Here is a 26,237-nt window from a genome sequence, read left to right on the forward strand (position 1 = left end):
GAGGAGGCGAAAGAGGAGGAAGAGAACCACATTTTGCCTGATGTGCCCAGTGCCGTCCCAACTATCACCAGCACCGCAGCCGCTTTAGCTCAGGGAATCCACAACTCCATCCAAAAGGACTACAACTGTACCCAAAAGGACTACAACTCCCACACAGCCACACAACAGGACTACAACTCCAGCGCCTCCAAGAACTACAACTCCCACAAACCCAGCCCCTCCCAGCAGGACTACAACTCCAGCGCCTCTGAGAACTACACCTCCCAGAGCCCACAGCGACAGGGCTACGATAAGGCTAGCCCAGCGTTAAGCTACAGCTCGCAGCGCGCTAGCTCCCCCCTGGATGAATACTACAGCGCCAAAGTGCAAAAGTCGTCCTCCAGCGTGTCGCCAGACATTATCGAGGTAAACTGTCTGTGAACTTCGACAGGCTGGACTTCTCATTTTACAAAAACACATTTCACATCTTTATATTTAAAGATATAGATAAAAATGTTAGTCTTTTTTCCCAATTTGGCAATATTTTTATGTTTGAAAATGTACTTCTGGTTGTTAATTGTGACATCACACTAGGGAACTCTATAAATGTTACCTAGCAAGCATGTCGTACACTGGGCCAGAACTGCTCTAATGTCACAAAGATTATTATTTGGTAAATAAAAAAAATATAAGATACATACATTTATTTTGTTGAATTAATGTTTAAAGTGTCAGAGAATATGACTAATTTCTGATTTCTGTTCTTATGTTGTTTCCTCATCACAAACAGACCTGGAGTTGTGTTTTGTTTCATTCACATGTTTAACACACAAACCCTGCATATTTAGGCTGAGTTCTTCTCTCAAACAGAAAACACTCTGTTCCACCTTGTGATGTCATGTGGTAATACAGGAAGTGCTCCAGTGTGTTTTTAAACTCCACAAACCTTCACTAGAATCATTCGGATCATTTCAGTCCTGGGATTGCCAATCTCTACTGAACTAAAGGTAAAAGGAGCTGTTAACTTGAAAACTACCACTTCATGACATCACAAGGTGGATCAGAGCATTTTGAGCTTTGGAGATGTAACAGACTAATAATAAAGTGTTACTCAAACATGTGTGAATGAAACAAAACACAACTCCAGGTCTGTTTTTGAGAAGGGAACAGCATTAGAACATGGATTAAAGCTCATGAGAGTCCTTTTTGTGTAATATAGGACCTTTAACTACAACCACTACAAGAAAAAACATTAACATCACAATACAAACAAATAAAAACATGCACAGTTAAACAGAATAGTTTTGAGTCTGGATTTATATGATGTGTGTTTTATATTTCCAAGTCAGTCTAAAAGTTTCTGTTTCATGTTTGGCATTAGGTTGGTTCTGACAAGTCTGAGAATGAAGACGGTGATGATGAAGACAGCCTGTCTCAGAGGTCGGCCATGACGGAGGATGAAGAGGAGGAGACATTCGACATGACGAGGGGGAACCTGGGTCTCCTGGAGCAGGCCATTGCTCTGAAGGCCGAGCAGGTCAAACCTCTGCTCCGAGCTCCAGAGATACTCCACACACACAGACCATACTACACCATGGAGGACAGGCCCAAACACCTGGAGGCGCTGAGGAAGAGCTACTTCAGTAAAGGTGAGGAGGGAGAGGAGCAGGAGGAGGGAGGGAGAGAGGGGAGAGGGAGGGAGAGAGGGGGGAGGGAGGGAGGGGAGGAGAAGAGAGAGAGGGAGGAGGAGAGAGGACAGGCCCAAATATCTGGAGGTGCTGAGGAAGAGCCACTTAAAGGTGAGGATGAAGAAGGGAGGGAGGAGAAGAGGAAAAGGGGGTTGAAACAACGAGACAAAAAAGAAGGAAGTAATAAGTAGAAGAAGAAGAAGAAGAAGAAGAAGGACTAAATCAGAACTAAACCAGGTCTAAACCAGATCTAAACCAGATCTAAGTCTAAATCAGGCACAAAAATGGACAGAATCTGGCCTAAACCACGAGCGATGTGTCTCTCTCTTTTTGAAAATGCATCATCCCAAAGTCTCATTAACCAGGGCTGTTTAAAGTCTCATATTGGTTTGATGAGATCAGCCTCTAACTGCTCTGAAAATCAAAACAAAAACACAGAATCCTGAGATGAGCCTGTAACTGCTCTGAAAATCAAAACAAAAACAGAATCCTGAGTTTGAATTAGGGTTTGAAATGAGCCTTTTGTCCTTTTGTCCGGCTCCTTTGTCGTCTCAAACAGAAACCATTTTATGAAGCGAGTGTGTTGTTCGCGTCGTGCTTTTGAGCCACACAGAGACGACCTTTGAGTGAATAGGAGGTACACGTGTTCTGATCCAAGCGTTCCCAGCACAGTGAATGCACACGGCCCCTCCCTCACTTCTGTGGAGACGAGGAAGAGGGAAACTCAAAAGGTTTTGTTCAAGAGCGACAAAAACAAAAAGATACAACTCTTCAGAAATCTGTTATCTTTTTGCGAAGACATGTATTTTTTTTATTTATTTCATTCTTATTTTTTTATTGTGATATTAGAGACAATATAAACAATACAAGACATTAGACTTTTTGACTTTCTGTATTATCTTTTAGTAGCTTCATTTCACAAACCGAGATGATGTGACTTATTTAAATACATTTTATTTTGTTGAGATATTTAAAGCTATAGTGTGTAACTTTATGATTCCACAGAAACAGTTTTCCAGTGCTGTAATAAAAAACATGCTTTTATTTTAGCCTGCTCTTTGCGCGTTATGGCTTTTTAGTGAAATATCAGGTTTAATGTCATACTGTGGAACATTCCAGGCGAAGTAATATGGAGACGAGCAGTTATAACAGGCCCACCACCAGAAAAATTACACAGTGCAGCTTTAACTATACAACTATAGACAATTTTGCTCCTAATGCCACTTCACACATGATTTTAAAGTGTGTGTGTGTGTGTGTGTAAGCTCGGGTCTCGTGCACGCTCGAGTCTCGTGCACGCTCGGGTCTCGTGCATGCTCGGGTCTCGTGTATGCTCAAATTACAGCCTTCCTCCTCTCCATCTCTTTCTCCGTCTCTCTGTTACTCTCTCGTTCTGCTCAGCACTAATTATCAGATGTGTGTCTTGTTAACATTCAATTTGAGGGTCAGTGGAGCATCGCGGTGCACTCTCTCTCCCTCCTCTATCCTCCCCCCTCTCCCTTTCTCTCTCTCATCTTCTCTCCCTCTTTTCCCCTGTCTCTTTCTCTCCGTCTCCTTTTTCCCTCCCTCTGCTTTCTCTTCTGTCACTGTGCAGTCTGTCTTCTATACCTCCTCTTCCTTCTTCCCTCTCTCCTTCTCTCCGTCTCCTCCTCCGCCGATCGTTCTGGTCTTTAATGAAGTCTAACGCACAGCTCAAGTCTGACCCCGCTCTGGCTCTGGTCCAAACAGAAAAGTGGGTCAGCACTGGGCTTAGACTGGGCTGTTTGGCTCATGAAGTGTCTTGCAAAAGGACACGGCGATAGAATATTTAGTCCTGGTTTAGTCCTGGTTTAGTCCTGGTTTAGTCCTGGTTCAGTACTGATTTAGTCCTGCTTTAGCCGTGCATTAGTCCTGGTTCAGTCTCTGTACATTTGTCTGAAATATGTCTAGATTTTCTGCTCAGTCAAGCACACTGTCTGATGGAAGATGATAGCACTAACTCTTGTCCTCTTTCTCTCCTTCCCCTCTACCCCTCCCTCTCTCGTTCTTTTACTCCATGTCCCTTTCTTCCCTTCTCTATTCCTCTCTCCCCTCTTTCCCTCCCACTTCTCTCCTTTTCTCTATCTCCTTTTCTACCTATCTCTCCCCTTTCCTTTCTCCCCCTCTCCCTCCTCCTTCCTGCTCTCTCCTCTCCTCCCTCTTTTGCTTTCCCCTTTCCCTCCTCCCTCCCTCCTCACACCCTCCACTCTTTCCCCCTGCTCCCCTCATCCCCCTCCCTCTTTTGCTTCCTCCTCTCGTCTTTCTCTCATCCCTCCTTCCCCTCCTCCAGAGGGCAGTTCACGCCCGGAGAAAAAGGAGGTGAAGTGCCCGACCCCAGGCTGTGATGGCACTGGTCATGTGACCGGCCTGTACCCGCATCACCGCAGTTTGTCTGGATGCCCTCACAAAGACCGCATCCCCCCGGAGAGTGAGTCTGACCTTCTGAAACCACAAAAACATCAACAAATCCTGGTTTTATTCAAATTAAACCAGTTCAATCTAAACCTGCCTCTTGTTTTTCACAGTTCTGGCAATGCACGAGAATGTTTTAAAATGTCCGACTCCCGGCTGCACTGGACAAGGCCACGTGAACAGTAACCGGAACACCCACCGCAGGTACGAGATGTGCAAATGGTTTTTATATACTCGCTGGTCAGTAGAGCTGCAGTGGACTAAAGATGTGTACTCACAATTGATCTGATTGGTCGACTGAAAAGGGGGCGTGGCAAAAGCTTTCAAAACTATTAGGTATATCTGTCTGTCTGGCCCCAACTGCACTCACAAGAGTACACCTGCAGGGGGAGCTCATGCAACAACTACTGTTTATTCAGATAAAAATACTAGGAAACAACGGAATTATATCTGTTACTTATATATATATTCACATTAACTTGTGAATTATGATTTTAAACCACAGACTGTATAAAGACGTGGACTAAGTGAGTGTCTTGTCACCCACAGCGTTCAGCTCCAAATGAAGCTCATCGAGGCTAGAGCAGGTATAGGGGCCAGTTTGGAGCCGGGTTGCATATTAGGAACTGTGGTTGCGAGTATCATAGCAACCAAAGAGCCAATCAGGAGAGAGGCTGTTGAAGGTAACGCCCCTTCCTGCCCGCACCACTGGTTTAGCAAAGAGCGGGCACTTAGCAACGCTGTCAATCAAACCCGTTGCTAACGCTATCAGGAGTGACCTCGGGGAAAGAAGGCGCCTGATGTGCCTGTTATTAATTAATTCATATGTTGAGTTACCGACATAATAGCGAAATAAAAAACCCAGGATCACTTAGAGTGAGGTAATACAAACATTTAAGATCAAAATGACAAGTTTGACAGCAGCAGTTACAGAGAGAGTGAGCGCAGTGATGAAGTCGATGGTGCCAGAGGTGCGCACATGCTCACTTCCTATTTGGAATGTGGTGTGTAGCGGGTTGTCCATTTATATAAACAGTCTATGGTTTAATTTGACTATTTACATAAAACTAAATCTTCAGCTGCCTCACTCTGCTGCTGTTCCATATAAATCGACTGAACAGCTAAAGGCCCACAGCCCTACAGTTCATTTCTTCATAATTTTATAAAATAATGAGTTAACTTAAATCAAAATTTCTCTTCTGGCTTGAATATTTCTTTGGAGCGTTGGACATTGCGAGTGCTCGTGTTAGGCTCGTGTTAGCTGTCGGCTCCACAATTTTCACATTTGCAGAAACAGCATAAATGTCTCAGCTCATCAGAGAGAGGTCCACAGTCAGCACATGGATATATTCACTCCCTCTCTCCTCTACCCCCTTCTCTCCCCCTCTCCCCCTCTTCTCTCTCTTCGCCTCTTCGCTCACTCTTCTGTCGTTCACAGTCTCTCTGGATGTCCGATCGCAGCAGCAGAAAAACTCTCCAAGTCCCAGGACAAACAGCACCTCCCTCAGGCCGACCTCAAAGGCTCCAACGAGCGAGTCCTCAGGTGGGTCTAGAACCAGAACTAAACCAGGACTGAACCAGGACTGAACCAGGGCTGAACCAGGACTAAACCAAGACTAAACCAGGACTTAGCCAGGACAGAACCAGGACTAAACCAAGACAAAGCCAAAACTAAACCAGGACTGAACCAGGACTGAACCAGGACTGAACCAGGACTGAACCAGGACTAAACCAGGATTGAACCAAGACTACACCAAGACTAAACCAGGACTAGACCAGGACTGAACCAGGACCGAACCAGGACTGAACCAGGACTGAACCAGGACTGAACCAGGACTGAACCAGGACCGAACCAGTAGTAAACCAGGACTGGACCAGGGCTCGACCGGGACTAGACCAGGACTAAACTAGAACTGAACTAGAACTGAACTAGGCCTTAACGATGACTATCCCAAGACTGAAGCATTGAGTGAGTGAATAATACGATGTAAACCAAACATCTAAACCAAACCCAAAAGCTGTGTATAAATCTATTTTATTCTTAAAGTTGCTGACCCAAATTTTTCCTGTTTTAAAAATGTGCAGTGGTCCAAAGTCACTCACTTACCTTATGCATTCAGAGCATCCTAATTACTCACCAGGATGAGTTTATAAGCACTTATCACAACTCTCAGAGACCAGAGCGGAATTTCATTGTCACAGTACAGCTAACAACAACCAGCATGCTAACTGCGCACTTTCTGGTTATTCAAATACACCTAAATGTTTTATATTGATCACAGCGACAGCCCGCAGAGACAGAACAGAACAGAGGAGTGTGAGCCCCGTTCAGAACCAGCTCGTTTTACTCAGACACACAGAGGTTTATGTTAAGTCTGAGTCTCACAATGGCTCTGCACCAGCTTAATTAGCTTATCGCAGCACTATTAATTAAAATACCAACGAGGAAGAGCAGGGCTTAGTATAATACACTGTGGTCGTTACATTCTTGTGTCAGAGAGAGAAAATGAAGGGATGAGTGGAGAGGAAGGAGAAAGAGAGGGACATGGATACTGGTACAGAGACTGGCACTTGTTTAAACACAATGTAGCTTGAGAATAAAAAATATATCTGACAAAAGGTTAAAGAGGGGGTATTATTATTAGCTTTCTCCGATGTTCTAAAGCTGTTCCCTCATCAAAAACATGCCTGAAGAGGTTTTAGATTTGAGTAATCTAGCAATCTCTGCCGGGCTCCATAAATCTACAAAAACATGATACAAAACTGTACACAGCAACTTGACAAATCTGATGTGATGTGCAGTAGTTTCATTGTGTTGTGATAGAGTGACTTAGTGCAGAGAGCAAGTCATTTTAGCCTCTGGAAATTATGTTTGTTTGTAACACTCATTCTCAAACTGTTGGTCCTGGTTTAGACCTGGTGTACTCTTAGTTTAGAGCTGGTTTGGGCCTGGTTTGGTCTGTGTTTACACCTGGTTTAGACCTAGTTTAGACCTGGTTTAGTCCTGTTTTAAACCCGGTTTAGTTTGAGTGGTCCAGTAGGTTCATAGTGGTCCATGGGTGAATACTAGTCTATGTGTCTTATACTTGTTCTGATACAGCTCAAGATCATTCTAAAGATATTCAGGGAAGTTTCATTTTTGTCCTGTTGATTTGACTATTTTAGTGTCGATACCTGCTCAAGTTTTGATACTACTTTTAGTATTCATGCCTAAGTTTCAATACTTTTTACAACCCCATCTTTTTCTATAAATAAATACATCCCTGTCTTTTTAGCACATTGTTGCAGATTTCTATTACATTTTTTTTTCGTATAGCTCCATCTCTTGTTCTCTCTCATTGTGTGTTATCGGCGGATTAGGGTGGCGGTCTGACAAACGCTGCCTCTTCAGGATGTGAGAGGGATTACGGCTCTTACATTTGTTCTGATAACAGTTTAATCCTCTGCTCTCTGCTCAGTCTGACCTCCGCTGACCTGGCGCTCGGTGCAAAAATCACAAAAATGCTAATTAAAACCATTAGAACTAAGTAGCTTTGACAATATGAGTTTTATGTATTTGGAAGGTTTAAAATGATGAGTGTAATCCTATTCAATTAACTACTTAAGTGATTTTACCGCTCAAAACGTATCCCTTTATGAAGTGCTGGTTCAGTCTTGGCTTGATCTTGGTTTAGTCCTGGTTTAGTTCTGGTTTAGTCCTGCTTTAGACCTGCTTTAGTCCTGCTTTAGTTCTGCTTTAGTTCTGCTTTAGCCCTGCTCTAGTCCTACTTTAGCCCTGCTTTAGCCCTGCTTTAGTCCTGCTTTAGTCCTGCTTTAGCCCTGCTTTAGCCCTGCTCTAGTCCTACTTTAGCCCTGCTTTAGCCCTGCTTTAGTCCTGCTTTAGCCCTGCTTTAGTCCTGCTTTAGTCCTGCTTTAGCCCTGCTTTAGTCCTGCTTTAGGCCTGCTTTAGTCCTGATTCTGTTTTGTCTAACCTTCTCCTCTCTTCTCTCTCCCCTCCAGCCCCTCCCTCTTATCGTTTCGCTCTCCCTCTCCTCCTCATAGGCCCATGTGTTTCGTGAAACAATTGGACACGGCCACTTTTGGTGCTTATCGGCACAGTGCCCCGCCCACCACGCCACGCGCCAATCTCGCCAAGGAGTTGGAGAAGTACTCCAAAGTCTCCTTTGACTACGCCAGCTTTGATGCACAAGTGTTCGGCAAAAGAACTCTGGCCCCAAAGATCCTCACCAGCGAATCCTCACCCAAAGCCTTCAAGAGTAAATCCTGATTTAGTCCTGGATTAGTCCTGGTTTAGTCCTGGTTTAGCCCTGGTTTAGTCCTGGTTTAGTCCTGGTTTAGTCCTGGTTTAGCCCTGGTTTAGTCCTGGTTTAGCCCTGGTTTAGTCCTGGTTTAGTCTTGGTTTAGTCCTGGTTTAGTCCTGGTTTAGTCCTGGTTTAGTCCTGGTTTAGTCCTGGTTTAGTCCTGGTTTAGTCCTGGTTTAGCCCTTTTTTTAGTCTTCATTTCTCTATTAGTCCTGCCTCTTATTCCCTCTCTCTCTCCACAGCTAAGCCCTCTTTCCCTAAGTGTCCCTCGCCCAGCCTGAGCCTCCATGCCTTCGCCAAAAGCTCCCCGTACGATTACGCCCATGACGCCGAGGCCGCACACATGGCCGCCACCGCCATCTTGAATCTGTCCACGCGCTGCTGGGAGAAACCCGAGAACCTCAGCACCAAGAACCAGAACAAGGTACCACCCAAATGTGGAATTTATTGCACATTTTGCAGCTGATGCCATCAACATTCCCTGGGGGTGTGATACTAACTGGAGGCACTGCTCTGTGTGAAGCTCTGTTAGACTTTAATCTGACCTTTATTTTAACACAATCTGAACACAAAGAGCTGACTTATCTGAACTACAACAGGTGAGCTGATCTGTGCTGTTAAACAAGTCCCTCTCAAATAACATTACAGTCACAAACTAGCATTAGCCAACATTTTTTCAGTAAGTCACGCTCACCTTTTTGCTCGGATTGACCACAGGCTCCTGAAAATGTTCTCTTTATATCACTTTTGGATTTTTTTTTGTTTTTGGACGATCTTTAAACTTTTTTGAGTGTTTGCAAATGTGTGCATTAGTGTGTCACCGTGGTAACTGCTGAACATTCAACCATAGAGATACGTATAGAACAGCCCGTTCATGATGTCACTGCAAAGTATCAATTGATTACATTGAACTTTACCACGAAATCTCCAAGAGTTAAATACACAAATGTTGACGTAGATCATTTCTATCAGTGACTAGACCCAAGAACTCACTGTGTCATCTCAGAACAAGATTCATTTTATCTGCTCTGTCCGTGTTAAATGTGATTGGCCAATAAAATGTGATGATGTCATCTCTATTAAATATGATTGGCCGATAGAATGTGCTGATGTCGTCTGAAACACAGCTGTTGTGTTTAGGACAAACCTGTAAATATGATATCACAAAATGTCACTGTAATGTCATGTAGCTGATGAGAGGCGGCCATTTTGTGATTCTAGATGTCCTCCCTGTACTTCCTCCTCTCCCCTCTCTCTCACTCTCCCTCTCTTACTCTCTCCTTTTTTCCGCTCTCCTCTTCTCTGCTCTCCCCTCTTCCTCTCCTCTCTCTTTTTCTTCCCTCTCTCCTCTCCTCTTTTCTCTCATCTCCTTTCTTCCAGTCTCCTTCTTCTCTCCTGTCTCTCCTTCTCCTCTTCTCTCCTCCCTCTCTCTTTCCTCTCCCCTCCCTCTCTCCTCTGTGCCCTCTCTATTCCCTCTCCTATCTTCTCTTTTCCTTCCCTCTCCCTTCCCTTTCATCTCTCCTCCCTCTCCCATCTCTCCATCTCTCCTCCCTCTCTCGTCGCCGCCCTCTCTCCTCCCTCTCTCCCTCTCTGTTCCCTTCCATCTCTCCTCCCTCTCCCCTCTCGCCATCTCTCCTCCCTCTCTCATCTCCGCCCTCTCTCCTCCCTTTTTCCCTCTCCCCTCCCACTCTCCATCTCTCCTCCCTCTCTCCTCTCCGTTCCCTTCCATCTCTCTTCCCTCTCCCCCTCTCCGTTCCCTTCCATCTCTCCTCCCTCTCCCCACTCTCCATCTCTCCTCCCTCTCTCCCCTCCGCCCTCTCTCCTCCCTCTCTCCCTCTCCCCTCCCACTCTCCATCTCTCCTCCCTCTCTCCTCTCCGTTCCTTTCCATCTCTCCTCCCTCTCCCCACTCTCCATCTCTCCTCCCTCTCTCCTCTCCAGCCCTCTCTCCCCCCTCTCTTCTCTCTACCTTACCTCTCCCTTCCCTTTAATCTCTCTCCTCCCTTTCATCTATCCTCCCTCTCTCCTCTCCTCCGCTCACAGTGTTTCTATCTGGTTCTCATCTTCCTAAAACGGTGTCAGGAAATGGGAAAATGATGAAGTCTTCAGTTCTTCTCCTCAGACGCCAAAAAGCTTTTAGGAATCACAATGTGGGGCGCAGAGGGGATGAGATTACACAGAGACGGAAGAGAGAGGGAGGGAGGGATAGAGGGAGAGGAGAGAGAGGAAAGGAGGGGCGCAGGGAGATGAGATTATTCAGAGAGGAGGAGAGGAAGAGGGAGGCAGAGAGGAAGAGAGGGAGGGAGAGAAGAAGAGAGGGGAAGAGATTACACAGTGAGGGAGGAGAGGAGGAGGGAGGAGAGAGAAGAGGAGAGAGAGGAAAGGAAGGGCCCAGAAGGGATGAGATAACACAGGGAGAAGGAAAGAGAGAAAGAGGGAGGGAGGAGGCACGCAGAGGGGACAAGATCACACAGAGAGGGAGGAGGTGCACACATTGAGTGTGATTACAGAGAAAGGAGGCAGAGAGGGAGGAAGAGAGAGGGAGAGAGAGGGGGAGGGAGGGAGAGAGGGAGTGAGAGAAGAAAACCAAAGATCTGGAGTCATAGGAGGAGGAGAGCAGGAGATCTTTCGGTTGACAATGAAAAAAGATGACCTGCTGAAAAAGGGATACAGGGCGCTAAGCCAAATATAATAACAACAGGAGAGAGAGAGAGTGATGAAGGGGAAGAAGAGAGAAGGGAGGAGATGGAGAGAAGAGAGATGAAAGAGGAGAGAGGAGAGAAAGAGGGGAGGTCAATAACAACAAGAGAACAGTGGGATAGAGGGATGAAAGAAGAGAGAAGAGAGGGGGGTTCAAAATTACCAGGAGAAGAGTGTGGGATGGAGGGATGAAAGAGGAGAGCAGGAGAGTGGGGGAGAGAAGGGGGGATGAAAGAGGAGCGAGGGAGGGAGGGAAGGAAGGAGGAGGCATATAACAATAAGAGGGCCAAGAGTGAGAGGAGGGGTGATGGAGGGATGAAAAAGAGAAGGCACAGGAGGGGGAGGAGGAGAAGGGGGAGATGATAGAGGGAAAAAAGAGGGAAGAGAGAGGAAGAGGAGAGGTGATGCAACTGGCCCTCAACAGCTTCCCATAGCTCTGTGTCTCCTGATGGTGCACATGTGGAGATGATGGACAGAAAAAAGAGGAGAGGAGAGAGGGAGAGAGAGATAAAGGGCTGATCTGGAGTCAGGACCTCAGATTTAACACTGAAACCCTTCAGTCACCAGGGACCCTCTGCTCCCACTCCTCCTCCTCTTCTGCTTCTTTCATTTGGCCCTGTACCAGTCCATAAATATGCCTCTGGTTTAGTCCTGGTTTAGTCCTGGTTTAGTCCTGGTTTAATCCTGGTTTGGGTCTTGGTTCCTTTAGCAGATCAGGTTACAGTCTTTATTTTGGGAGGAGGAGTTTCAAAAGGCATTTTAACTCCACAGTTTTACTTGATATAAACTGAAACAAAACTCCCTGGTGTCGCTGTCACTTCTGTTTGTCTGTTTATTTGTTAAACTTTTATTTTTACTTAATAAACCTTTACATTTAAAGTATTCACCAGACAAACGTTTCATATTTACATATTTAACCTGTCGCTTCTTTAGGACATGGAAATCGAAGTGGACGAAAATGGCACTTTGGACCTAAGCATGAAGAAGCCAATCAAACGCGAGAGTCCTGCCCCCTCAGCCAATCAGGCGTCCAACAGTGGGATGACGTCACCGCCGCTGGGCCACGCCTACAAACACGAGGAGTGGGAGGGGCCTCTGGATTACACCAAACCGCACCGACAGCGCGACGAAGACATGGATGAGGTGAGTCATCAAATCAAAATCACTGTTTGTCCACTAGGGGCAGTATAACCACTCTGAGCAACAAAATACAATAAAAAAGATCAAACTAAAGTCTCAGAGCAGCTCAACAGGTCGAGTCAGATCTGTGTCAGGGCAGTTTGAGGACTGTAACAGCCTTCAGGACAAAAGTGTTCCTCCTCTGTGTCCTGGAGCATCACAGCAGCCTCCAGGGGGCACTAGGTGAACTCTGGAGACATCAAATGAATCTTTCTCCTCTATGCTATGTTGATGAGACAAGCCATTTGCTCTGGTCTTCTGCCAGATTTGGTGTAAAAAGTCTGTAGCATTTCAGAGCTAGCTGGTTAGCATAGTTAGCTTCACGCAGGGTCGGCATGGATACAGGAAAAACAAACAATCCTATAGTCCTTAACGTCTGTCCCCCATGTTGCATTTCTTAGTGGGTCAATATCCCCATATATTAAGTTAAAAATGTAACATTAAAAAAAAAAAAAAAAATGCTGCTCAGTGTGCCAGCCAGTCAGCCACAAGAGCAGCCATCCTTGACCATGGTAACCGCGGAAATAACCCAATCTGCATTACAAAATGGTCAAACGGTGACATTTTTATATAGCGCCTTTCCACCTTCAAGGCTCAAAACTGTGACGTAAAGGTGCATTGTGTAACTTTTCTGGCGAAAGGTCAGCTATCTACTTGCCGTCGTGGAGATGATGTTGCCGGGAATGTTAATTTTGTTTGACAGCAAAGTACAAAGTAGAAATATCTTTAACCAAGTCCAATCATCTAAAAAGTAAATTCCCTCAAACTAGACTTTTCACACCGCAGTTCCCCATGTATTTGTGCCTCCTAAACATATTTCATGGATAATTTCTCAAAGGAGGAAGTATTGCACCATGAAAAGAGCGCCCCCTGGAGCTGTGTCATTAAAAGTCCTGTGTACACTCTTTCTATTATTCACCGTCATCGTCACAAACAGCTCCGGCCTTAGCGTTAGCGTTAGCCTAGCCTCCTGTGTGTCAGGTGGGTTTCGTCAGCTCGCTCTGGCATATGCTAATGCTCCTCTTTGAACTCTTTCAAAAGAAATAAAAAAAAAAAAGTCCTTATTAATTTTTGATGAGGCCGTCCGCGTTTGGAAACACAGCTCGTCTGCAAAGAATAAAAGGAGCAGAAAGTTACAAAGTTTGAGTTCTATGGTAAAAATGTGCAAGAAATTTGAAATATTGCGAGTCGTATGCCTTGTGATAACTGTAGGTAAACAACAAAATATATGTGTCTGTACCAGGGACAGTTCAAATATGACTCCTAACTTCATTAAAGAGGGGCATCCAACTTTTATCACATTTCCCCCATGTTCTAACACTTCCCTCATCAAAAACGTGTCTGAAGAGGTTTTAGATGTCATCCATACATGTTTGACTAATCTAGCGATCTCTCCCGGGCCCTATTCAAACCCTCCTTACAGTTAGCTGTAAGATTCTGTACAAGGCTCCGCCCAGCAACTTGACAAACCTGATGTGTTGTGCAGTAGTTTCATTAGTGGGATGCAGCTGATTGTGTTGTGATTGTGCTCTGAAGGGGGATTGACTTAGCACAGAGAGCAGAGGGAGGGGAGACTCAGAGCGTCAAAAACAAATGTGAAACTTACAAAACATGTTGTTTTCAATGAATATAGCATTTTCAAAATAAAAGGGAAAATATTTTGATCAAACCTCCTACTTTAGTGTCATGACTGCTCTCTTAACACTGGGAACAGCAGTGGTAGAGTCACCGCCCTCTAACTGTGAGATTAGCAGTTTGATTCCATCTCCAGACCAGTGCATACTTCAGGTTTGATAGATTCAGTTTGGTTGGAGGTCAGAATGATCTTGCGGTCATGTTTGTGTGCAGATGGAGCAGGCGGCTCAGTCCTACGTCTCGTCCGATGAGGATGACATCATGGAGGGTCTGGAGGACAGGAAGTACCCCGGAGAGGTCACGACCCCGACCTTCAAACTCAAGTTCCACCCCAAAGACGCCAAGAAGGAGCTGCTCTCGTGAGTCTCTGCTTAACCTATATCTGCATTAACCTGAGATGGATTCTCCTGAGGTTTGTGAGCTCACGAGGATCCATCTTCTGGTTTAGTCCTGGTTTAGTCCTGGTTTAGTCCTGGTTTAGTCCTGGTCTAGTCCTTGTTCAGTCCTGGTTTAGTCCTGGTTTATTTCTGCTTTAATCCTGGTTTAGTCCTAGTTCAGTCCTGGTTTTTATTGGCCTGGCCGTGGGTGGGCCAGAGACTGGGCTAATCACAGGGCAGATTTCTCGTTTGGGCGGAGCCAAAGGTGAAGCACCCAAACAAACCAAAACAAGCACGAGGGAAAGATGTTTGCTTTTCTCTAAACTTGATTTAACTAAAGTTTTATCTCGTCTTGTTCCTCTGTTGTGACGCTTCCACCAGTCAGCTTCAAATGACGGTCATGACGTTCAGACTGATAAATGTGTAGAGGTCAGAGGTCACATCCACATGGGGTTAAATCAGATTAAACATGTGGGTTTGGGGTCGTTTGCACTGGCTCAACTCCTCATCACTGTCTCCTTGTTTCAGGTGCCCTACTCCAGGCTGTGACGGCAGCGGACACATCACCGGGAATTACGCCTCTCACCGCAGGTATGTGTCAGATGCCGTCCCGTCCTCCTATGTCCCTGTGTGTCAGATGCCCTCCCTGTGTGTCTGATGCCCTCCCATCCTCCCTGTATATGCCCGTGTGTCAGATGCTGAGACAGACTTATGTCAAATCTCACTTGTGCTAATGAAATGTGTAACTCAAGTCTTTATAAACACATCTTGCTCTGTCCTCTTCCTCCTAAACAAACTTATAACTTGGCTGTGCGTTCTTCACTGCAAAAAAAATATATTTCTGAGTTTAAATGACTTGAATTCTTGACTCTGGCTCACTTGTTCACTTGTCTCCTCTCTCCTCGCTCCCTTGGCCCCTTGCTCCCTCTCTCCTTGCTTTCTTGTTCCCTCTACACCCACTCCGTTTCTCCTTGCTCCCTTGCTCCCTCTCTCCTTGCTCTCTTGCCTCTTCTCTCCTCACTCTTCCGTGCTGTTTTCCTCCTTACTCCCTTGGTTCCTCGCTCCTTTTCTCCCTCACTCCTATACTTCCTTGTCTCCTCTCTCCTTGATTCCTTGCTGCTATCTCCTTCCTCACTCTCTCGTACCTTCTATCCTTGCACCCTCCATCCTCCCTTTCCTCTTTAATTCCCTCTCTCCTTGCTCCCTCTTTCCTCCCTTACCTCATTGTTCCCTCTCTCCTTGCTCCCTCTTTGCTCCCTTGTCTCCTCTTGCCTTGCTCCCTCCTTGCTCCCTTACCTCATTGTTCCCTCTCTCCTTGCTCCCTCTTTGCTCCCTTGTCTCCTCTCGCCTTACTCCCTCCTTGCTCCCTTATCTCCTTGTTCCCTCTCTCCTTGCTCCCTCCTTCCTCCCTTACCTCCTTGTCTCCTTTCTCCTTGCCTCCTTGCTCCCTTGTCTCCTCTGTCCTTGCCTCCTTGCTCCCTTGTCTCCTTTCTCCTTGCCTCCTTGCTCCCTTGTCTCCTCTCTCCTTGCCTCCTTGCCTCCTTCAGTCTTTCTGGTTGCCCTCTCGCTGACAAGAGTCTCCGGTCGCTCATGGCTGCCAACACTCCTGAACTCAAGTATGTTTCTCCCACTGTCACGTCTCTTCCATTTAAGATGATTGTAACGACATTTATACTTATAGGCAAAGTAGAAGAAGTGTCTCACCCAAAGACACAAAGAACTACTAGAGATGTTTTAATCATTTTAAAGGCCCATATCACTATTCTCTGATCTCTCGTCTAATGTTGTTTCCTCATCACAAACAGACCTGGAGTTGTGTTTTGTTTCATTCACACATGTTTAACACACAAACCCTGCAGATTTAGACTGTTCTTCCCTCAAACTGAAAACACTTTGTTCCACCTTGTGATGTCATGTGGTTATACAGGAAGTGCTCCACTGTGTTTTTAAACTCCACACACCTTCACTAGAATCATCATTTCAGTCCTGGAATTGCCAGTCTCTACTGAACAAAAGGTAAAAAGAGCTTAAAAACTACCACTTCATGACATCACAAGGTGGAACAGAGCATTTTGAGCTTTGGAGATGTAACAGACTAATAATAAAAAGTTACTCAAACATGTGTGAATGAAACAAAACACAACTCCACGTCTGTTTTTGAGGAAGAAACAGTTACAAAACACAAACCATTTTAGGCATGTATCACTTATAATCCCATGTACATTTTAAACCTTCCTTAAATTAAACTCTCTGCTTTGTTTTGTGTCAGATGCCCTACCCCTGGCTGCGATGGCTCCGGTCACATCACTGGAAACTACGCCTCTCACAGAAGGTAAACCTCTCCAACATGGCCGCCCTCTGAACACATGAACGCACCATGACAGAGACAGAGAGGTGTAGACAGTTCTGCTAGAGCCAGACAGGAACGAACTCACACAGGCCAAAAGCATCTGCGGGTTTCAAAAGACCTGGACTCTGTTTAACTGGATTTAAGAAGTTTGACTTGTAGATAGATTATTATTATTATTATTATTATTATTATTATTATTATTATTATTATTATTATTATTATTATTATTAGTAGTAGTAGTAGTAGTAGTAGTAGTATTGCATTTTTAAATACTGGACTCCATATATTTTTTTCTTATTTTAAAATAAGTTTTGTAAATACATTCTTAATATTCTGCCTAGTTTATTTATATTTATATTTATATTTATATTTATATTTATATTTATATTTATATTTATATTTATATTTATTTTGAGAAATAAATATTTACAACAATTTAAATAGTAAAAAAAAAATTAATAAACCTAAAATTCTAGCCTAACTTTAACTTGTCAAAACGACTTAAATCAGAATTCAAATTGTCAATTCCAGTCTTTTGGATCTTGCAGATGTCCTTTTGGCCGATGCATTTCCACATCATTCATTGAGGCGTTGACTTGTTTAAAATAAACCTTTGTACAGTTATGATTTCTTCTTTCTTATTTCATTTGTCCTTTTTGCTGAGCGGACGTGTCTTAAGTCACCCCCTCCATACTTTGTGCTTTCAGTCTCTCTGGGTGCCCGCGTGCCAAGAAAAGTGGAATTAAAACTCCTACCAAGGACAACCAGGAGGATTCGGAGCTTTTAAAGTTCGTACCGCTCAGAAAGCCAATGCCTTTTCTTAGCGATACTGACGGTAAAACGAAAGAATGCAAAACAGAAAGAGAGGAAGAAAGAGATAGAGTAGGACACTTAAAAGGCCCATATCACGCTGTTTACTGACCTCTGCTCTAATGTTGTTTCCTCATCACAAACAGACCTGGAGTTGTGTTTTGTTTCATTCACATGTTTAACAGACTGAGTTCTTTTCTCAAACAGGAAACGCTCTGTTCCACCTTGTGATGTCATTAAGTGGTAATACAGGAAGTGCTCCACTGTGTTTTTAAACTCCATACACCTTCACTAGAATCATTTGGTTGATTATTTCAGCGCCTGAACTATTACTGAACTAAAGGTAAAAGGAGCTGTTAACTTGAAAACTACCACTTCATGACATCAGAAGGTGGAACAGAGCGGTTTGAGGTTTGGAAATGTTACTAAAACATGTGTGAAAGAAACAAAACACAACTCCAGGTCTGTTTTTGAGGAGGGAACAGTATTATAACATGATTTGAAGCTGATGAGAGTCACTTTTGTGTAATATAGGCCTTTTAATACTTCATATTCTGTATAAACAGGTTAGACCCCAGGAGGCTGCAGACTCTACAGTGGCTCAATGGTTTTGCACACACGGCTGTTCTCTAGCTGCATGTTTCTATGTGATGTTCAAAGTTTAAATATACAGAACATTGTAGTGATCAGAAAGAGTGTGAACATTTTGTGGTTCTTATTTTATCTTGGTCTAAAAACACAAAAATCTCTGTATCTTTTGTATTGTCTTTGTTTAAAATTGTACTTAAACGAATTGGATCCATAGGCAAAGAGCAGAAAGGGAAGAGTGGCACTTTTTATGAGAGTTTATAAAATGATTCTTAATATTTAGAAATTATTCTTGAGTCTAAATTGTTTTAAAATGATTTAGAAAGAATTAAAGTTAAATTAGAGGCCAGATTTTACATTTTTATAATTTTTGCTGTAATTTCTGTCATTTCGATTTCCGTATAATTCTAATGAGTGTTTTGTTTTTGTCCACTCCACCTCTCCTCTCTCTCATCCTCCCCTCTCTCTTTCCTCTCTTGCCTCTCTTCTTCTCTGTCTCTCTCTCCCCCTTCCCCCCTCTCTCCCTCGCTCCTCCTGTCCTTCCCATTTCCCCTCTTCCCTCCCTCTCCCTCTTTCTCTGTCTCTCTCCTCCTCTCTAACTCTCTTTCTGTCCGCCTCTCTCCATTTTCCCTCTCTCTGTCCCTCTCTCCTCCTCTCTGCTTCCCTCCTCTATTTTCTCTCCCCTTCTTCTTTCTTCCTCTCACCCCCTCACTCCTCTTTCTCCTCCCTTTCTCCCCCCCCCAGATGCCCAGTGCCCGGGTGCGACAGCTTGGGGCACATCAGTGGTAAATATGCCACCCATCGCAGTGCCTACGGTTGCCCCCTGGCGGCGCGCAGACAGAAGGAGGGGCTTCTGAACGGGACCCCCTTTAACTGGAAGGCGTTTAAGAGCGAGGGCCCCACCTGCCCCACCCCAGGGTGCGACGGCTCGGGACACGCCAACGGCAGCTTCCTCACCCACCGCAGGTACAGCAGAGACCAGACTGTAAATATGAATGTGGTTTTTGTATGGGCCAAAATCACAACGTCAGCGTCACAGGACAGAAAGTACAAAACTCAAACAGTTAAACAGTCATAAGTGTAGACCGTATACACAGTGCTGTGAAAAAGTACTTGCCCCCGTACCGATAACTTACTTTTTCTGCACCTTTGTCACTCTTAGCCATTTCAGATCAAGCAAACTTAAATATTAGACAAAGATAAATCATAAGTTAACACAAAATGCTGTTTAAGTGGTGATTTTATTTATTAAGAGAAAAAAAGCCATCTGAACCTATATGGCCCATCTGAAAAAGTAATTGCCCCCTAAACCTAATAACTGCTTGAACCTCCCTTTGCAGCAACAACTGCAGTCCAGCATTTGTGATAACTGACAGTGAGTCTTTCACATCTCTGTGGAGGAATTTTGGCCAACTCTTCTTTGCAGAATTGTTTTAAATCAGCCACATTTGAGGGTTTCCGAGCATAAACTGCCTTTTTAAAGTCATGCCACAGCATCTCTATTGGATTCAGCTCTGGACTTTGACTAGTCCACCCCAAAACCATCATTTGGGTTTTTTTTTAAGCCATTTAGAAGTGGACTTGCTGGTGTGCTTTGGATCATTGTCCTGCTGCAGAACCCAAGTGCACTTGAACTTGAGGTTACGAACTGATGGCCGGACATTCTCCTTCAGGATTTGTTGGTCGAGAGCAGAGTTCACGGTTCCTTTAATCACAGCAAGTCGTCCTGAAGCAGCAGAGCCGCCCCAAACCATGACACTACCAACATCGTGTTTCACTGTTGGCATGATGTTCTTTTTATCAAATGCTCTGTTCATTTTACGCCAGATGTAACGGGATGAACTCCTGATTGACAGCGTTGCTAAGGGGCGTTACCTTCAACAGCCTCGCTCCGGATTGGCTCTTTGGTTGCTGTGATACTCGCGGTTGATCAATCTTCATTTGACACTCTCTTAGTCCATTTCTTTAGACGGTTTATGGCTCCCACTACCAACACACACCTCATACAAGGCAATATGGGTGAAGTGTCTTGCCTAAGGGCACAAAAATACCCCCAGAGCCACACTTATCTGTTCAATGCAATTAACCCTACATGTCATACTCTTTTATAAACAGAACCTTCCCACAACAACTACACTCATTCGTTTAGTGTTTTGTTGCTAAAATTATTTTCTCTTTTGCATTTTTTTTGTTTATTTTTTTCTCCCACGGTTCATTTAAATTGCTGTAAGTTAATTTCGTTTGACAGTTTTGGTTCTTTATTTCAAAAAGTGAAGTTTTCGTGGCTTTTTGACTTTGACTTGAGAACGATGCAAATTTATGGAGATACACGGGATTCGAATCACATAATTATGATTCCGAGCCACCCACAGCAGTCTGTAATGGTGTTTAGTTTTTCTTAATCTGACAAACTTATGTTACAAAGTTGGACGTGGGGTTGGTGCAGACAGTGAGGTTACAGGAGACGCCAATCTAATCTGCAAACGAAATTAAAAACAAGAGTAAAGTCCAAAAGGTGCGGGATCCATTTTGTTTAGAATCAAGTTATTTACATCAAATTAAAAGTGTTTGAGTCACATTGCTAAAAGTTCAAACTCCACTTTGATACTTATGAGTAGACTCGATACTCGATCCCAATCCCGATACCACGATGATAATAAAAACACTCTTTCTTTAAGCAATAGAATGTGATTTTCCACGTTCGTACTTTATTTTCTATTCCCATGTGTCCTTATATCTGTGTAATCCCTCAGTGTCCAGTAGGTTCCATAGTGACTGCCCTATTTAAACTTCTTATAAGCTTTTAATGTTGCATATAATTAGATTCATAAAGGTTTTCAGTAAACGTTATGAACAAATGAAAGGCGATTGTAGTGTCAGAGAGGCCATTGGTGCAGATTGGGAGCCACTTTTCCACCCATCCACCCCAGGGCAGATTAAAGTCAAACTGTTTATCGCCCCATGGGTAAAGCTGAAAGAAGTGCCACTTATGACCATTGTAGTCTTAGATACACTTTCTTATTTCTAAGTTAAAGAGGCACTATGTAACTTTTCTCCGCTTGTCTCCATAGGAATGCTATTACTTTTCTCTAGAATGTTCTTTTGAAGAGTATTTGCCTTACAACTTTTAGCAATAAACTCACTATAATTGAATAAATACAAGATAAATCAGTTTAATGCCATTCTGTGGAACATTTCAGGCAATGCAAAAACATCTCCATGGAGACAAGCAGATGGCAGACCCCCAGCAGAAAAGTTACATAATACACTTTTAAAGGCCCCATATGATTCTATGCTCGGATCTCTGCTCTAATGTTGTTTCCTCATCACAAACAGACCTGGAGTTGTGTTTTGTTTCATTCACATGTTTAACACACAAACCCTGCACATTTAGAATGAGTTCTTCGCTCAGAAAACACTCTGTTCCACCTTGTGATGTCATGAGGTTATACAGGAAGTGCTCCACTGTGTTTTTAAACTCCATAATGCACTGCAATAATTTGGATATTTCAGATCTGGAATTGCCAATCTCTACTGAACTAAAGGTAAAATGTAGTTATTAACTTGAAAACTACCACTTTATGACATCACAAGGTGGATCAGAGCATTTTGAGTTTTGGAGATGTAACAGACTAATAATAAAGTGTTACTCAAACATGTGTGAATGAAACAAAACACAACTCCTGGTCTGTTTTTGAGGAGGAAACAGCATTATTTTAGCGTTCACTTTTATAAATGTCCCAAAATGCCATATTAAATAGTAATTGTTCAGATGTGTATTAACGCGTGTTTTTCTCTGCAGTCTCTCAGGATGCCCCAGAGCCTTGTTCGCCAAGAAGAAAGCAAAATACTCAGCGGAGGAATATCTCAGCTCCAAGTTCAGGGCCGGAGACGGTGAGCGGAAACGGAATTGGGATTTTAAACATGCAAAAAATGAACGTTTGGAAAACATTGGGGTAGACAAAAACATGGGAAGTTAGTTATAATAATTACTTAATACTTTTGGAATTTTAAAATACCAAGGTGAAATCTTAAGAACATTTCATAATAAGTTCACCTTAATAAAGCATGAAGAAAAATGTAGTTTACTAAGAATGATTCAGACTTAGTAACAATTTAATTAATGTCATAACCATCACTCCTTTATTAAAGACACAGTATGTAACTTGTGCAGATGACTTTCCACCTTCAGAAAGTTACATACTGTAGCTTTAAGAAGTTCCTAAGCCAGAATCATTCTTATTAAACTCTTGCGTCTTTCTTAAGTCTTTCTTCATGCTTTCCACAGGTGTAGTTCTTATAAAGTCATATAGTCCTGGTTGAGTTCTGGTTAAGACATGGTTTATTCCAGATATAAGAGGACGGGAGGGCATCTGACACGCCTAACATAATAATGCACCAACATTTTCTGTAAAAATAAATTGCCCTTTCAAATGCGTTGCCGTGACAGGCCTAGACAGCGTCAGGTGCAGTAGAGATCAAACTCAAAGGAAACGACATGAAAACGGACGAGCTTACAAACTGTTGCATCATCCCACCACCCAAATGCCGGATGCAGGGTTAGCGTCTTGTTTTCAATCCAGACTCAGTGTTTTAAGACCAGGATTTAATAAAAGGAGTGGGACTTTATTGACAAAATCTGCCATCATTGTTGTAAAAGTAGAGCTAGAGATGTATCCGCTAAAATGATATATTAAAGTTAACAAACTGGTAAATACATTTATAACAGTAGTGTCAGGTAGGAATGAATGTTTGGAAAAAATATCAAACTATTTTTCTGGCAAGCACTACGATTCGATTTGCAATTTATGTTTTAATAATAGGATTCAGTGCAAAGTTCACGTTTTAAACACATGTAGAAGAACTGACAAAAAGACTGAAATCTGAACTGACAAAATAATACAAGAATCACATCAGGACATGTTTCTACAGATCTACTCTACAGGGCTAGACGTTTATACGAGGAGTCACAGGGAGGGCATCTGACACACAGGGAGGGCATCTGACACACAGGGAGGGCATCTGACACACAGGGAGGGCATCTGACACACAGGGAGGGCATCTGACACACAGGGACATTTCAAAACATGTTTGCACAGATCTGAACTAAAGGTTTAGAAGTTGTTGTTTTTTCTATATCAAATTTGACCCGTTGTTTGTGATGCTAAGTGTTTTGTAATGTCATGTCATGTGTGTTTTCAGTTCTGGATAATGATGAGGATATTAAACAACTCAACAAAGAAATCAACGACTTGAACGAATCCAACAATGAGATGGAGGCGGACATGGTCAACCTGCAGACTCAGGTACAGTCTGATACTCTGTCGTACTGATGTATGTAGAATCATGTTCAGAGGCTAGATATTACGCAAAAGTGGCTGATTTTAGTTTTAGTAAATAAAACTTATTGGGAGCTTCTGGAAATATTTACTTAAGTACATTTGACCCACAGCCACATAATTTAAATATAGATTTGTAAAGATTTTTTTTATTTTCTTCATGCCAAGAAATGTAACGATTTAGAACGAGCCTAACTCAGTCTGTCTTACATATATGTGGTTGTATTTGGTTTAATTGCTGAAACACTGTATATTTTTTTCTTTTTATTCATATTTTGTTGTTCTTTATGAAAAAACTGTTTATTTGTGAAAAAAGTCCATTTCTGAACATATAAATACATAAATTCATTCAAAGTCTGTTTCACCCAGTAAATAGTAGTGGGGAGAGTGAGCATCCCTGTCTTTTCCCTGTGTTTTCTGACTTTGTTGTTATTACAGAATGTTTAAGAGAACACTAGTGACATGATGTTTGTGAACAAACCGGCTCTTTTGAACGGTTCTTCAGTGTGAATGGTTCCAACCAGATCTCATTTTTTAAAAGAACCAAATCTTTTTCTCTCCAATTTGTGTACATTTTTACACTGATTAAAGTTGAACAAACACAAGAAACAGCTCAGAAACAGAGCAGGGAACACAAGTGAGAGCTTTGTGCACAAAAAAAGAAAAAACCCAAACATATTTGGCATCGATGTCTGTGTAATGCCTCTGTCATCCAGGTCTGATCCACAGTAAAACCCAAATTAAATCTGTCAACTGGACATAAAGTTGTAGGAGTGAAGACTTTTGGCTGCTCATCCAAGTCTGGTTCTGGTCAGATTACTGCGGGACACTGCCTTATATCTAACTGAAGGGAAATTTAAAACAACTATTGTTTACAGTTTCTGTTTGTAGTGTAGGTCTGTTGTGCTACACTAAGTGTGAACTGAGCCTGAGACCTACTTAGCATAATCATTCAGTTTAAACAAGCCTACTGACTAGCTCTTTTGCTTTCTTTGGTTCCTTTGTTTATCTTTGGGTCTGAGGATGGATGAGGATGTTTTGTTTTTTTGTCCAGTTGACAGATTTAACTTTGGTCTATATTTGGCATCATAATAATAGTTAGTTTTTAAATTACTGATATTGTAAACTCACTCCCACTCCCAGTTTGAACCATTTTAAACACATCTGAGCCTTGGACATTTCTCTCTGTGATTAGTTTGTAGATAAAATGAGTTCTCACATTGGCTTCTGTCATAGAAATAGATATAAAAAGTGCTCCTGAATAGTCTTTGAATCGCTCTCTGAAATGAACAGATCCAAAACATTCGGATCCGATAAAAGAACCAAAAGTCCCAAACACATTTAATAATAAAAGTCAAAACATATACAGACTACAGTCATCCTAGTAAGCACTTAGCCAGTATCTAAATGCACCAGGTTAAATGTACCAGCTCGATCTGTTCTTCCACAGATCACATCGATGGAGAAGAACCTGAAGAACATCGAACACGAAAACAAAATGATTGAGGAGCAGAATGAAGCTCTATTTATGGAACTTTCGGGTCTGAGCCGCGCCCTCATCCGCAGCCTGGCCAACATCCGCCTGCCGCACATGGTGAGAGTCGAGCCCACAACCTCCCCTATACAACTTCCAGCTATTATACAAACACCAAGAACACACATAACACACACTGGCAGCACACGGTGAGAATCTAACCCACAACCCCATGTCTACAATAAATAGAACCTTCAGCCTCAGTAATCAAGATAATCAAACCCCTGGACTTTTAACATCTGTCCAGGGACACCAGATGAAACACTCTGAGACATTTACAGAACTATTTACAGATGTACATATACTCTATATAAATAAACACCAGTAAACCAAACGTTGGTTCAATCCCAGCTCTGTATTGTTGTGTCCCTGGGCAAGACACTTCACCCACTTACATTATTCCACGTCTGACTTCTTTATAAAGTTTTGATTCACGTGATATTTGACAGACCACACCGAAAACACAACATCCGCCCGCCACATATGTTATAAATACAACACCCATACAGTTCACATGATTCTTATGTACGATATAAGGTCGTGATCTTGGCTCTTTTGTCCTGTCCTCGGGCAAGACACTTCACCTACTTGAATAGACAACTGTGAGTGTTGCACCTTTGAGTATCTAATAAATGTCTTTACTATACTGGACCAAAGAATTGTTAAGTCTGTCCTTCTATTATTATTAGCTTTATTTAATTAGTTGCTCTCCCCAGCAGGAGCCAATCACGGAGCAGAATTTTGACCGCTACGTGAGCACCCTGACCGACATGTACACCAACAAGGAGTGCTTCCAGAGCCCGGAGAACAAGGCCCTGCTGGAGACCATCAACAAGGCTGTGAAGGGCATCAAAGTGTGAGCTGCCCCCATCCACCCCTCGATTACCCCGATACCACCCCAATACCACCCGGATACCACCCTGATACCACCGTCGCCCGGGGCAACTACCATCAACACTCACAAACAAAAAGGGAATTCAGGTTTTCAAACACATGGAAAAATGTACAAAAGTCTACCCAGGGAGCACTGAAGAAACGCGGACCAAACTCTACACCCTGCTGCTGTTGGGACGGGAACCAAAATCCTTCAAAAAGAATGAAAATTAATGTTAAACCGAATGGGATTTGAAATGCTGTATGTTTACCCATCGTCTATTTTTATGTCCTTAAATGTTTTTGGAAGACTACAAAAATGTCCGACGAATGCTGGATGGCTCGGGGAACGCCATCTCGTAGCAAAAGGCTTTCTGATAAAACAAAATGGAGGAGACGCTAACTTCTGCGCTACGACAACAAACGGCGAGTCAGCGATGCTACGCTAGCTGGATT

At 43.2% G+C, this 26,237-nt stretch overlaps 2 protein-coding genes across 2 annotated transcripts in view; both read left to right on the forward strand.

The window, feature by feature from the left end:
- Window positions 1-26,237, forward strand: part of LOC117374110 (protein-L-isoaspartate O-methyltransferase domain-containing protein 2) — a 248,400-nt gene that overhangs the window by 197,695 nt on the left and 24,468 nt on the right. The gene's annotated exons all lie outside the window — the stretch shown is intronic.
- On the forward strand, window positions 15-26,101 carry myt1b (myelin transcription factor 1b). The gene is made up of 17 exons (XM_055223240.1): window positions 15-405; window positions 1,361-1,628; window positions 3,976-4,113; window positions 4,211-4,301; window positions 5,536-5,640; window positions 8,097-8,353; window positions 8,641-8,822; window positions 12,030-12,239; window positions 14,124-14,269; window positions 14,816-14,878; window positions 16,557-16,619; window positions 17,345-17,425; window positions 18,780-19,001; window positions 21,838-21,929; window positions 23,238-23,341; window positions 24,825-24,968; window positions 25,628-26,101. The coding sequence occupies exons 2-17, from the start codon at window positions 1,427-1,429 to the stop codon at window positions 25,766-25,768; spliced, it is 2,241 nt and encodes a 746-aa protein (XP_055079215.1). The 5' UTR covers window positions 15-405; window positions 1,361-1,426; the 3' UTR covers window positions 25,769-26,101.

The sequence above is a fragment of the Periophthalmus magnuspinnatus genome, chromosome 7, assembly GCF_009829125.3.
Source record: "Periophthalmus magnuspinnatus isolate fPerMag1 chromosome 7, fPerMag1.2.pri, whole genome shotgun sequence".
NCBI classification, from domain to species: domain Eukaryota; kingdom Metazoa; phylum Chordata; class Actinopteri; order Gobiiformes; family Gobiidae; genus Periophthalmus; species Periophthalmus magnuspinnatus.

Coding starts and splice junctions, on each gene's coding strand:
- myt1b (XM_055223240.1), top strand. CDS start 1,427: ATGACGGAGGATGAAGAGGAGGAGACATTCGACATGACGAGGGGGAAC. Junction 4,114..4,210: donor AGACCGCATCCCCCCGGAGA/GTGAGTCTGACC, acceptor TGTTTTTCACAG/TTCTGGCAATGCACGAGAAT. Junction 8,354..8,640: donor CTCACCCAAAGCCTTCAAGA/GTAAATCCTGAT, acceptor CTCTCTCCACAG/CTAAGCCCTCTTTCCCTAAG.